General features: G+C 39.5%; 1 protein-coding gene across 1 annotated transcript in view; it reads left to right on the top strand.

Annotated features, from left to right (window-relative positions):
* The first annotated feature begins 353 nt into the window (after positions 1-353).
* LOC133423312 (adhesion G protein-coupled receptor E1-like) overlaps positions 354-14142 on the top strand; it is a 29999-nt gene continuing 16210 nt past the window's right edge. The window contains exons 1-6 of the mRNA XM_061713829.1: positions 354-381; positions 9250-9330; positions 9813-9962; positions 10047-10172; positions 11674-11817; positions 12245-12288. Coding sequence (XP_061569813.1) covers positions 363-381; positions 9250-9330; positions 9813-9962; positions 10047-10172; positions 11674-11817; positions 12245-12288 — 564 coding nt within the window. The 5' untranslated portion in view covers positions 354-362. The remainder of the gene's footprint in view (positions 382-9249; positions 9331-9812; positions 9963-10046; positions 10173-11673; positions 11818-12244; positions 12289-14142) is intronic.

The raw sequence follows: 14142 nt of genomic DNA, 5'->3' as shown, positions 1-14142 counted from the left end.
TTTTGGACAAAAGCTCAGAAGGATAAATGAAAGAGAAAAGTGTAAAAGAGAGAGAGAGAGAAGTAGAGAGTTTGAGGAAGTCTCCGGGGAGAGAGGGGAGCTTAAGAGTCTGAATCAGTAAGAGGAAGAAAACTAGTGAGCGTTCATTTTTCTTTTTAGTGCCAAATAGAAATATATCTTTCACTAAAAGGACACTTTTTGTTCTTTCCTTCCAAAATTGTGTTTATTTTTAAGGATATTGGACAACAAATAAACCCCTTAAATCTTAGAATTTTTGTGAGAGGACCTAATCTTTTTATCAATGTAGCAGTGCTTTTATTTTTACCTCTCTGGGTTAGATCTGTTTGTCTATGGGATTCAAGATGGAAATACTTACTCTTGGTAAGTTGATCAATAAGACCATGGTTTGTAATCTGTGTGCACCTGCCTGTGTACCTTTGTGGGTGTCTAAAGGTGTTAGAAATGTTCTTATGCTTCATATAAAGGTTCGTCATTTTGCACCCCAAAAGCCCTGCAACGCTGTTCTTTTCAAAGGTTTTTAACCCTGAAAACATAGATTGCAGTTGTAAAGCTGTTTAGATATCTGTGTGTTCATATGTTCACATTGTAAATGTTCATCAATGTCAATATAAAAACGATTTATCAGAATCAGTTGTATTATTTAAATATATCTGTGTTCTTTATTCAGAAAACCTCCAAATAATTATAATGCATTAAAACGTTAGAAATGTTGAGATCCACAGCAATGGTACATACCTTACATTAGTGAGATGAAGAATACTGATTTAATGAATGAATATTAATGACCGCGTGTGAATAAATTAACACTGACATTATCAGTGTGTAAAGAAACTAATAATAATTAACAATCAATTAATGATAGTGATAATAAATCAATGAGATATATGTAAGAGGTAAGTAAATATAGACATACACTGGATCAATTAATAAAGTTTAAAAGGTTTTTATACTCAATGGAGTTAGTTAGATTATATACAGGAATTACATGGTATGAGAGAAGAAGAAGAATATAGAAGGAAAGAGAAAGAAGACTCAAAGAGAAGAAAAAAGGAGGGGCAAAACAAAAATGATAATTATATTTCATAAAATAATTAATAGAAATGTTGCCTTTGGAGCTTGTTTGATTTCCAAATATATTAGTGTTTGTGTGTGAATGGATCAATGATGGAAATTACTGTAGCTTAAAACCTTTTTTGTAAAACACTTTATGAAGTTCTGTCCATTTTAATGTATTAGTTTACTGGTAAATTTACCACATTCAATATGCCGGATGCGGTGATGTAGTGTATCACAGCCACGGGCCAACCCGCTCAATGAGGCGTCTACGTTCGTATGTCTATGGTCTTCTCGCTCTCTCTATACCCACTTACTTTCCACCTACTTTCAAATAAGTGCCACAAAATGTAAACCTTTAATTAGGGCTGGGGATCGATTCAAATGTCATTAATGGATTCGATTCCGATTCGGTTTATCACGATTTGATTCGATCCGATCCGATTTGATTCCGATATCGATTTAGGTTGTTTTTAGAGCTGTTTCATGAATTATATGACTGTAGTTATGCAAAATATTAATACTAGTATTATATTGAGATTCAACAGCAAGTATTGGCAGCTAATGATGCTGTAAGGACCAATCGCCCTTCCAGTATGCTGATATAATTGCTTTCAGAAACATCGTGTGGGGCACAATTATCAAATAGATCCAGGGTAGCAAACAGAGGTAGGGCCCTATGAAATCAGTTTTGTTTTTTCCCCAAATTCCGTTTTTTTATTTTTTCAATTTTCTGTGTTTTTAGGTTTAAAATTTTTGAGAATTTAGTTTTTTAGCATTTTATGCAAATGTAACCCCAAGACAGTATATAAAATAATGAAATATAGACAATTTATTCGGTATAACTGAAAACTGTAATGTTTTCATACTTTTAAACATATTTAAAGGCAAAAACTTGTTCTGTTGTCCAACAAAACATTTCTTTTTTGGGCGTAAAAAATATCCAAACTTATTTGTATGAAATAAATAACTAAGAAATAAATAACTCAAATATGCCTTTCAATATCCATTTAAAGTGCAAAAAAAGAAAGAAATTGCAACAGCTCATGCAGTAAACAAATCATTTTAGCTTCTCTAATTTATTGTAACCAGACACACAGCTTGCCATGAAGCACCAGTCATTTCTCAGGTATGTCATGACAAACCGTGTGTCCGATAACAGAAGAAACCAAACAAGCTATAGTAAATATAGATAATATGAACTTCATTTAACTAATATAACATTTTGAAATGTAAGCCATACCAAAGTAGCTGCGAGCAACTCACCATCTTCATATGTCATTGAGATGTCGGAAATAATATTTTTTTGCTGTGGAATTCCAGACAACTTTTATTCAGTTTTTTTTATAACTTATTTTAACTGACTACTCAGTTTTTCAATAAAAAGACAAATTAAAATGCTCTGATCCAAAGTCCTCAGTAATCATTAGTCCATGGTTACAGGAGAGGCCCACTTTCGACTTAAAGGCTCACACCTTTAAAGCTTCATTGCTCTAATGGACCACATGCCCCATCACATTTAGATGTGATGACAAACACTTTTCATTACATGAAAGCAACATCAGTCTCATTAAAAGTGTTTGTTGTATACTGAATAATCTAAGTATGAACAGAATTCATTAGACAGTTTAGACAGCATCTTATTGTGTGTAAGATTGAAAAAGCCAACTGCCAAAAGTGTGAGGTGAGTGAGGTGAGTGAATGTGGTCTGTAGCGTAAAAGTGATTTGAGTCATAACTAAGACTAGAAAAGTGCAATATAAATGCAGACCATTTTTTATTTATGCCGTTTTTTCATGTGTACATGAGATTGATTTCACTTGGTAGATACACTGGAACCTATTCATATTTACAACAATCATTCTTTCTGTCTGGTTTCTCTTTTTCTGCTCTGCCCAACTGGCCTCTGGCAGGTCCTGAGCCAGGTCCTATTCAAGGTTTCTTTACTCCAAAAGGGGAGTTTTTCCTTGCCACTGTTTAGTTTAAGGTTTTTCTCCCACTAAGGGAGTTTTTAACTGGTATCGTTTATGTAATAATTGCTCGGGGGTCATGTTCTGGGTCTCTGGAAAGCGCCTGAGACAACTTCTGTTGTAATAGTTGCTATATAAATGAAATTTAATTGAATAAGACTGAAAAAAGAACAACATGAACCCTTTCAAAATTATTGTACTATTTAAATATGGCTCTTAAAACCTTTTCTGGCTCACTATGTCATTAGAGTAAATTGCAAGGCTATTACTTTTGTTGAGGAATTTATCAAAAACCAGTTCAGAAGTCCGCTGTGGGATTAGAGATTTTATTCAGCCGGCGTTCAGCGGACCAACACAGACATAGTGTCTCGGTCGGTGGGCTGACATCGAGTGGTTTTGCAACAAGCTTTTTATACAAGAACAAACAACAGAATTAAACAAGTCAGTGTGACAGTCAGAGGCGTGGCCTTTCGTCAGGAAATCCATATGTGGTCTTGTTTCTGCGGGCGCTGGAAGTCCGATACACTCCCTGGTGCCTGTCCCAGCAGGGATGCAAGACGCAGGGACTGGAATGACAATGTCCTGGGACACTGAATGAGACAATGCGCTGCCGGCAAGGCGTCGCACCGGTAGGGGTCCTCAGCGGTGCCTGTCCCAGCAGGGATGCAAGACGCAGGGACTGGATTGACAATGTCCAGGGACACTGAATGAGACAATGCGCTGTCGGCAAGGTGTCGTACCGGCAGGGGTCCTTAGCAACATAAATTGCATATCTATGTACTGAGGGGGATACGTGTCCCTGCAGGGGCTGGAATTCTTCATCAATTCACAATTTTTTTTTCTTTTTTTTTTCACTTAAGTACAGTCAATCCCAATTTTGAACAGAAAGTCTGAATTTTCCTCCTCCACTGATGGTAGAGGTGGAGTTACAGTTGAGTACATCATTTTAGTAGTAGTTGGAGCCATACATGTTTTGCAAGTGAACCGTAGACATGTAATCAGAAGCCAAATAACAATTAGGAGTACAAGCCCCAATAAAACAAATTCAAATATCAAGTAACCAGGACACGTCCTAACTGTTCTCTAAACCAATCAAACAAACTAGTCGTGACAGGTGTATGTAACGTTTTAGCAATGTCTTTCAAGTGATCTGTTATTTCTTGGATGGTGGCATTGTGGTCAGGTATAAATGTACAACATTCAGTTTTAATCACAGCACAAGTTCCCCCTTGAGAAGCTAACAAATAGTCCAATGCAGCACGATTTTGTAAGGCCATCATCCTCACAGCAGTCATCTCTTGTGAGAGCATAGACATGCCCTTTGCTGTGGTGTTCGCTAAATCTTCGACTGCATGGGATAGATCCCTAATTTGGTCCAAAGCTGCCATGACTCCGTAATTTGGAACGAGGGCACCAAAAAATCTTGTCCATGGTGTTTGTGTGTGTGTGTGTACAATTCTCTTCTAACAATGCAAACTTTCGGTGGTACATATGGAACAGCGATTAACCATTGTAGCAAGGTAGTTATAATCCTTAATGGAATCGGGCAGTGGATTTTGGCTTGTTTTAGGCTTAACAAGCGGTTCTTCAGAAGGAGAGTATGTGGAGTCACATCTCGATGCTACACCATAATTGTCTCGCTTGTGGGGGTCTGCGGGGCCTGCGCTGCTCCTCTGCTTCTCCGCTCCTCCGCTCCTCCACCAGTCGTGGAGGTCCTGGGTGTTGGAGCTCAGCTACTCCTGGGCTTTCCCTGCCCGCGTTGCTCCCCTCAATGGCTCCGACGAGGCGCCACAGAAAGAAGAAGGAATGGGCTGGTCTCCGGTGCATGGTCGAGGAGCTGTGCTCCCGCATTGGGACGCGTGGAACCAGGCCAGCGCCCCCCACCCTTGAGTGTCGGTGGTGCAGGACGTGCTGAGCCCTGGACCAGCGAGGCCCTCTCCGACACAAACCCAGTCTCCGGGTTGTGGCATGGTTTGCCACTAGGAAGAGACTGGACAGCTTTTACTTTTTTGTGGATTGACTGAACAGCAGAAGTTTAGAGTAGAACAGAATGATATCATGGATTCATCCATGGCATGGAAGTCCATCTTCTTCATATATACAGAACTGAATTGCTTGGTATGGTCATAGGTCTACCCATAATCCTTTCATGAGGCGTGAGTTTTGTGCTTCCTAATGGGTGTTAACAGGTGTCAACATTGTCCATTTAAGTTCAGTTTAAAATTCTCTGCACATACAAAAACATTTTCATACAAGAACATTTTCATACAAGAACAATTTCATATCCCTCACATAATGTCTATTTGCAGAGCTTCAAAAAAAAGTCACGGTGGGGGGAAGTGTTGATAATGTTTGCAATATTTTTATAGGATGCAAATCTTGGAGCTTATCAGTCTTTCAACACTATCTGACACATTCCCCCTTTTGCTCATCTGTGATTGCTAACTGTGATCAGCTATGCGACATGCATGCTATTCACGGGTACAAGGATGTGGGTTTCATAACGCGGCCGTCGTTGCTGACCCACAATTATTTACATTTTTACAACCACGGGAATGCTACAATCCGTTTTTCTTCACCTCAGTAGTCTCTTGTAGGAGGGCTACATCATTAGGAGAAACCAGGTCGTTAGCGGGTATAGAAGGGCAAAGTTTTACATAGACAGGTAAGCCAAATTTGGCAGTTTCTTTTGCTGCATGGTCAGCTGAAGCATTGCCTAGTGAAAACAGGGTTGGACTGGGTGTGGGCTTCACATTTAACAAAGCAATAGATGAAGGCAGTTGACAGGCTTGTAACAGTTCACCAATCAATTAACCACATTTAACGGGTGTCTCCGAGGATGAGATAAATCCTCGGTTCGCCCACAATATATAAAATCGTGTACACAACCAAAAGCATATCTGGAATCTGTATAGATTGTAACAGTTTTACCTTTTGATCAGTATATATAGTTTCATCTACTTGGGTGGAGCTGGAGGAGGGCAAGGTGGCGCTTTCAACAATTAAGAATTATCACAAATTGTATAACCTGCGTATGGTATTCCATTTCTATAAGTAGAGCCGTCAGTGAAGAAATCAGGAAAGGTCAGGACGAGTGTTAAAGACAGAGGTGTCAAAAGTATTCACATTCATTACTCAGGTAGAAGTATAGATATTAGAGTTCAAAAATACTCCTGTAGAAGTTGAAGTGTCATCTCAAAATCTTTTCTCAAGTAAAAGTATAAAGTACTGGTTTCAAAACTACTTAAAGTATAAAAGTAAAAGTAATATAAGCGGGGAAAAACCATTAAGGCTAAAAGCCATTGAAAATGAATGCCTCTTAGTATAATGCAAATATATTAAAGAACCTTATATGTGCATTATTGAGCATTAACATGTGTTTCAGAGAGCAGACACCTACAAACCAATTATGTTTATACTTCTCATCCAACCACAACCAAATTCACTCCATCCGGATGGCACAATTTAACTGGATAGTTTTTTAAAGGCCGAAATGAAATAGAGTAAGGCTGTTTTAGTAAAAAGTAAAGATAAGTAAAGATAATTGCGTGAAAATGTAAGGAGTAAAAGTAAAAACCGTCTGAAAAATAATTACTCCAGTGAAGCATACACAACCAAAATTTCTACTTAAGTAAAGTAATGAGGTATTTGTACTTCGTTACTTGACACCTCTAGTCAGAGATTAGTTATACATGCATTCAGAGACGTTATAGTTGGCTCACAGACAGATTTCCATGCACTTACATGATGAAGTTACCATAGGCAGGATAAGATTATGTAAATTGGGATGCTCTGATTTGGCTCACCACAATGGGAGCCGATCATTGGCTGGTTCCTCTGCGCCTCCTATCAGCGCTCAACCTGTGTAGGAAACACTTTTGAAAAAGACATTAGTATTTTCATACATTTCAGATTCTTTTTTTTTTTTTTGCGTTATCCAGCCCTACCCTTTGTTGAGGGCAATTAGCAAATATATATTTTGCATGTACCCTGGAGGAAATCCATCAATCTGATCTCGTGACAGACCACAATTCTCTTTTGCTGTCAACATTATTTTAGCATAAAGTTCCCTGGGATTATCATCTACTTCCCTTTGAACTGTTAAGGCGATACATATTATAAAAGTCTGAGCTTGCTCTGGTGTGATTTTGGCAACAGCTGTGGGATTAAAGAGAATTCTTCAAGCATCAAGTACTTTACTTTTCAAATCATGTGGCAAAGTTAGTTTAACAGCTGTTTCCTCTAGCCATTTTTGTTTATTTATTTAAAATCTCTTACTATTATTTGGCTCCAAATTTTGTAGGCAACAGATCTTGGATTTTTGTAAAATCCAGTCGTCATCAGAATTGTCATCGTCATTTGATTCTTTAATCAGTTTCACCGGATAAAGGTTTTGATTTTATCATTTAACTGGTTCTCTAATTTCATTTTTGTCTGCGTTGTGTTTTTAAATCCTTCTAGTAGAGCCATCAGCTTTTTTATTTTGATCAGTAAGCGAAGCTATTTGGGATTCTGCATTACGGCGTCTACTTTCATCCCTCCAAAAATCTGAGGGAGTTTGAAGTGCTTTTTAGTTATTTTAACAATATTTAATACTAACTAAGTAACAAACAAAACTAACAAATAAAACTATCGGTACCGTGATTACCATACATGTATTTAAAGAACTGAAAAACTTCCCAAAAACTTTCCAACTATCAGTCTACTTGAGCATACAAATCATTCCTGTTGATGCAAAGAAGAGCGAGTCGATTCTTGCAGAAATGAAATATACCTCATTTGTCATCCCCAATTATAAAATAAAAAACAGTTCCTCTACATACAGTATATGTCTATTTCTCACAAATATATCAGTGTTCTAACACTTACGGACCTCAAGTCCTGCATATGCAATAAGTCCCACCGGACTTTTCCAAAAGTCCCACTGGACTATACTTTTGGTACCAACCATGGCACTCTGGCCATTTCTCTCTCTTAATGTTACCCGAGATATTAAACCTTTTTTTAGAAGAGCAAGTCAAATTCTAAGGCAGGAGAAGCAAAGCATTCTCAGAACACAATCAAATTCAAGTGTTATGAAATAGCCAGCATTCCTAAAAACATCTCTACAATAACGTTCCCAATAACACAAAATAATAAAAATAACCCTCACAACCACACAGCGGACTTACCTAAATTTCAGGATAACGTCAACTTTCTCTGGCACTCCAGTTCACAGACTTTCGACAACAGCCCAGCAACAATAATTTGGGATTTTGCAAATGGATCCCTTACCTTTGAAAATTTAGATAGCGTCGCTGGTTGTGCCGTTGGTCTGGAAAAGGAGTTTCCGTCGAAGGTTTATTGTCATCCGGGTCACAAGCACCAAATTGTTGAGGAATTTATCAAAAACCAGTTCAGACGTCCGCTGTGGGATTAGAGATTTTATTCAGCCAGCGTTCAGCGGACCAACACAGACGTAGTGTCTCGGTCGGTGGGCTGACATCGAGTGGTTTTGCAACAAGCTTTTTATACAAGAACAAACAACAGAATTAAACAAGTCAGTGTGACAGTCAGAGGCGTGGCCTTTCGTCAGGAAATCCATATGTGGTCTTGTTTCTGCGGGGGCTGGAAGTCCGATACACTCCCTGGTGCCTGTCCCAGCAGGGATGCAAGACGCAGGGACTGGAATGACAATGTCCTGGGATACTGAATGAGACAATGCGCTGCCGGCAAGGCGTCGCACCGGTAGGGGTCCTCAGCGGTGCCTGTCCCAGCAGGGATGCAAGACGCAGGGCTGGAATGACAATGTCCAGGGACACTGAATGAGACAATGCGCTGTCGGCAAGGTGTCGTACCGGCAGGGGTCCTTAGCAACATAAATTGCATATCAATGTACTGAGGGGGATACGTGTCCCTGCAGGGGCTGGAATTCTTCATCACTTTATATACCATATTAGTTATGAATAAATGTGCGTATAAATCAATTATACAACCACTCTTTGGACTTTCCAAATGACGTTTGATCTCTGTCCAAAATCACAAATCAATAATCACGTACCTTGTTCAGTCATATCATGTACAAGAAAGTTGCTCTTTTCCCTGTTAGATTATAAATGGGTGAATTTCTGCAAATTTTGCTCCGCCTTATTGTGGCTTTGTCTTTGTAATATTTAGAAGAATTTATTACAGATCAAAGTAATTGGTCTTTGTCTTTCTCTCCACAGGGTTTATGTGTTTACTGTGGATATATGTCTCTGCCTCTCCATGTGAACCTGGCCAACGTACTTACAAAGGCAAATGTGTTGGTAAATCTCATTATTATTATTATTATTTAAATCTCCCATTATTAATCACTTTCACTTTCTTTCTACACTTTCTGGTTTCTGCCTGCCAATTTTGATAACTTTCAGACACAAATTATGTTATTTGTCATCATGGTGCGCTGGTTACTGGAATCTACAAAGAAAAGTAGACTTACTGATGACATTACCCTTCATTTAATCCATCCATCCATCCATCCATCCATCCACCCACCCATCCATCCATCCATCCATCCATCCATCCATCCATCCATCCATCCATCCATCCATCCATCCATCCATCCATCCATCCATCCATCCATCCATCCATCCATCCATCCATCCATGTTTGAATGACAGTATTCAGACACGTGTGCTGACAGCAGAGCTTCAAAGTGCAAAGAGCAGATTAATCAACAGTCAATATATTGTTGTATTATTTATTTATATCTATGGCTGTTTGCATTGAATCATGTATGTGTGCACAGTTGATAATGAGTGTGACGAGACCCCTGGTATCTGTGGAATCAACACAGACTGCTTCAACACGAATGGCAGCTACTACTGTCAGTGTCATCGTGGGTACATAAATATTGGTGGGAAGGTTAACTTTACAGACACTGATGGGACGTGCACGGGTGAGTGCTTATGTACATGTGGGCGTGTGTGATTATTGACTCTAAAGTCGCTCATAACACAAGTTTCTTTTTATCTTCTGTCAGATATCAATGAATGTTTTGAAGATAAGAACATCTGCGGTTCTGTTGCTACATGCAAAAATATGATTGGAACGTACGACTGCACCTGTCTGTCCGGATATATCAGGACAAATAACAGAGAATGTGAAGGTGAGAGGTGTTTTATGTTGGGGTCTCTTCTTTCAGTCCAAGTTGAGGGGGGTGATGTTCTGAGAAAAGTGACAGGAAAGTTGTGAGGAAGCTAAAGTAATTAGTGGACCAACTTCTTATTTTTTAAGTTGAATATAACTGCTTTTTTCATTTCTTGGCGTACTGACAGAGAGAAGCACACTTTCCTGATAAGAGACATAAGACATGCAGTACTTTACAGATAGGAAGTAAAAATTAAGGTTTACTGAGAGTCAGAGAAAAACAGAAATAACATGCGAAGTCAGCATGTGAAAACCCTCGATTTGAAGGGGCTATTCTCAGCCCCTCGCCCTCGTTATGCCCCCTCCCCCTAGTTGAAAAGAGGAATTGGGACACCACTACCATCACGGGAACGCGCAAAATTTAGGGGAAGTGAAGAAAACGAGGGCGAGGGGGTCGATTGGGACGCAGCCTTACACTCCAGTGTAACCTTGGCAACGTGTGCAGAGTCACATTTCAACTTCTCTTTTCATAAAAGGAAGAGTTTCTTCCTAACGCTTTAAAAAACTATGTTTCTGCAAATTCAAGCTAATTTTAGAATTTGCTTTTCTCTGACTTTAAGCATTCACACTTTTCTCTGCTGTTGATGATGAAGATCTCTAAATATTTTAAACAGCATGCCATTCAGACTCAGATTTAACAGATTTTCCTTTCATAATTGAAAGATTTAAATAATCTGGCCCATTAATCTCTATTATACAGAAAAATGCCTCTGAAAGCTACTGGCCTCCCAGACCAGACCAAGTAAGGCTGCAGCAGCAAACTCCCTGAAGCCAGTGAAGCGTTTTATTGCTAATTGTGGAAGAGAAAACAGAGACAATGTCTGTGTGTGTGTTTTTTATTTTCTAAAACACAAACAGTGTCACAAATACCTGGAATTACTCGTATTACTTGTATTTACATGATGAACCAGGCAGCGTGTCTCTGTGGTTAGCACTGCTACCTTACAGCGGAGAGAACATTCAAACTTCACACTTTCTGTGTCAGAAAGCATGTTCTTTCCGTGTCTGTGTGGGTTGTGTGACTCTGAAACCTCCCACAGCCCAGTGTGCATTTTTTTTGTGTATGTTTTACCTTTGCGTGACCCTGCGGTTGATTGGCAACCTGTTCCAGTTTATCCTGCATCCATTCTGTTGACAGCTGGTTGAGTCTCAAACCCACCACAACCCCAAATAGGCTAAAGAGGGTGTAAAAAAATGATTGACTTGATAATAAACACGACTGTGTTGAGACCATGGTCAGTTATTACGCAGAGAATAGGTCACATACGATTGAATTAAAGTCATATTTCACCAAATCAATTCTTCCTGAATTAAATCTTTTGTCTTCATTATACTACACCATCAATCCAGTTCCTCCCATCAACTACCGTACTTCCTTTCTCAGTGCAATAGCAAACAGCTTTTGCTCAGATCTTTTAACTCAGTTATCCCTCATGCTCCTGTTTTGTATCCTTATGCAGATATAAATGAGTGCAGGGAAGCTGAAACTGACGGGGAGAACATCTGTGGAGAAAAAGGCACTTGTAAGAACATTAATGGGAGTTATTGGTGCGTGTGCCCTCAAGGATATACCAATTATGGCAACAAAAGGACCCCATGCTCAGGTAAATGTAGACTTAAACATACTATCCTGTAAATTGTGCATGTCCAAGATTTTATCCTAAATTCAGTCCCAGATATATTAACAGTCTTTTCATACACTTTGGGGCATAGATGTCATTATTATAGTATCAGTTGTCACTACATTTAATAACAAACTTTCAGACAAAACCTGTATCTTGTAACAGAAGAAAAAAAAGTTATATATCGTCACTTCAGAAAGTAGCATTGTTTGTCTTGTGGTGTGACTGTGGTTTGTCACCACCTTTACTCTACTTTCTGTGCTGACGAGCCCACCTTTAGATACTTTGTGGTGCATCACATGATAACGCTCATGGATTTGTCTTCAGTACTTAGTTATGTTCATTTTGTCACTCCTTTCTGATTGTAAGACATGAAAATAATGTGATTGTTGGACTTTGTTTTTTCTAGAGCTCAATTGTACCAGCTTCAGTAACGACAGCAGGCCTGCAGCGGTAAGTCTGAAAAAAAAGATTTTTGGTACTGTACGATTGTCACACTGCAGCAGTCAGAAGTACACAAAGCACACAAAGTGAAAAATGAATTAACTGTTTTGCATGACGTTTCAGGGTGGGAAAAAAACAATATAAAAAAAATATAAGATCTAATATCCAATTAAATCCATCCATTAACGATTGCTGGTTGGCGCTGGCAGCAGCCTGAACAGAAGGACCCAGACTTACCTCTCCATGGCCATCTTAACTTGCTCCTCTCTGGGAATACCGTGGCATTCCCAGGCCAGCCGACAGATATAATCCCTTCACTGTGTCTTATCTGGTTCATGAGACTCACTCCTGGTTTGGACATTCCCAAAACACCTCCCCTAGGGAGTCTTTCTGGAGGTGTTGTATGGATTTTATAGTGAAACCTTGTGCAGAAACCTTGCCAACACAAAAAAATAAAGATGACAAGTTATAAAGACAAGTGGTGCCAATGTGATTATCGAGGTCCCAATGGGAAAAAAAAAAGCAAAAAGTTGCTACAAATTGAGTGTTGCAGCAGCAGGAGGTAGGGTTGGGTACAGAAATTCGGTTCCAAGTAGGAACCGAATCAAAAAAACGGCCGGTACCGGGTACCCATAAAAAATATTTACTTTCGGTTCTGCTTATCGGTTCTTGGACACATTTGAACCTGATACGTGACAACGTCACGCATTCACGCTGACTTCAACACGCTGGAGGAAAAAAAAAAGAGCGGAAAAACAAGAGGAAGAAGCTGTGGCTAACTGGGCTAACTATGCAGGATGGATCGTGGGAAACGCTCGAAAGTATGGCTTCACTTTGAAAGAAAAGCGTTGAAAATGGAAAGTGCAACATATGTCACAAGATAATTAGCTGCAAGACAGGTTGCATGTCAAATTTGACGAAGCATTTACGAGTGCATGGCATCGACCTTAAAGACTGTACCATGTTTGATGTACTGCAGTCATCATCAACACCCGACACAACCAGTGCTATTGCTAATGTTGCCACAAGCAGCGTTAGCACCCTGCCAGGAGCCTGAAAAGAGACACCCTTCATGTTGGCGAAAAAGAGGCTGACAAAAGAGAAAACTGAGGAGTGTCACCGTGCAGTAACGAAGTTTGTAGTTAAAGGACTACATCCTTTCTCAGTCGTCGAGTCTCCGTCATTCAGGTAAGTTAAATAATGTAAGTTGTAACGTTAACGTAGCCTATTTCCATCATAAATCCTGTGGCAAAAATACCCTATTTCGTATTGTGTATGTGTATTTCTCTGCAAACGTCAATGACATATCAACTATCAAACGAATGACTTTGTTAAGAATTAAATTAAAGGGGACCTATTATGGCATTTAATGTATATTTTAAACAGGCCTTGAATGTCTTAAAAACAATCTAAAGCTTGTTTTTTCTACATAAAACAGAAATTCAGCCTGTGGGCCATGTTTCTAATTTTACCGCTTCTAACCTCTTTTCTGTGCTTCATTCTGAGGGGCGGGGAGGCTATGATAATGAGGCTCTGCGCTGATTGGCTGCTTGAATGACGTGTAGCAGGGGAGGGAACAAAGCCTCGCTCCGGCCAGAAGAGCCGGCTGCGTACACAAAGCCTATCCCATGCGAGAAGCTTCTGCGACAAAATAAATTCCATTGCTTTATTTTTTTTGTATTGGACTGTCCTAACTGGCCGCGAGTTTAACGGTTTCAGTGTGGACAGAGAGCGTCCGATGTCACGCAGCTCGACGCGATAGTCGGACGCTCGCGTTCAGTTACACGGTGTAAACGGATCTTAAGCCTGATTTACGGTTCTGCGTTAAATCGACGCGTACCCTACGCCGTAAGCTCTGCGTTG

Source organism: Cololabis saira, chromosome 1, assembly GCF_033807715.1.
Source record: "Cololabis saira isolate AMF1-May2022 chromosome 1, fColSai1.1, whole genome shotgun sequence".
In the NCBI taxonomy this organism is placed as follows: domain Eukaryota; kingdom Metazoa; phylum Chordata; class Actinopteri; order Beloniformes; family Belonidae; genus Cololabis; species Cololabis saira.
This window is presented reverse-complemented; position numbering and strand designations above follow the sequence as displayed.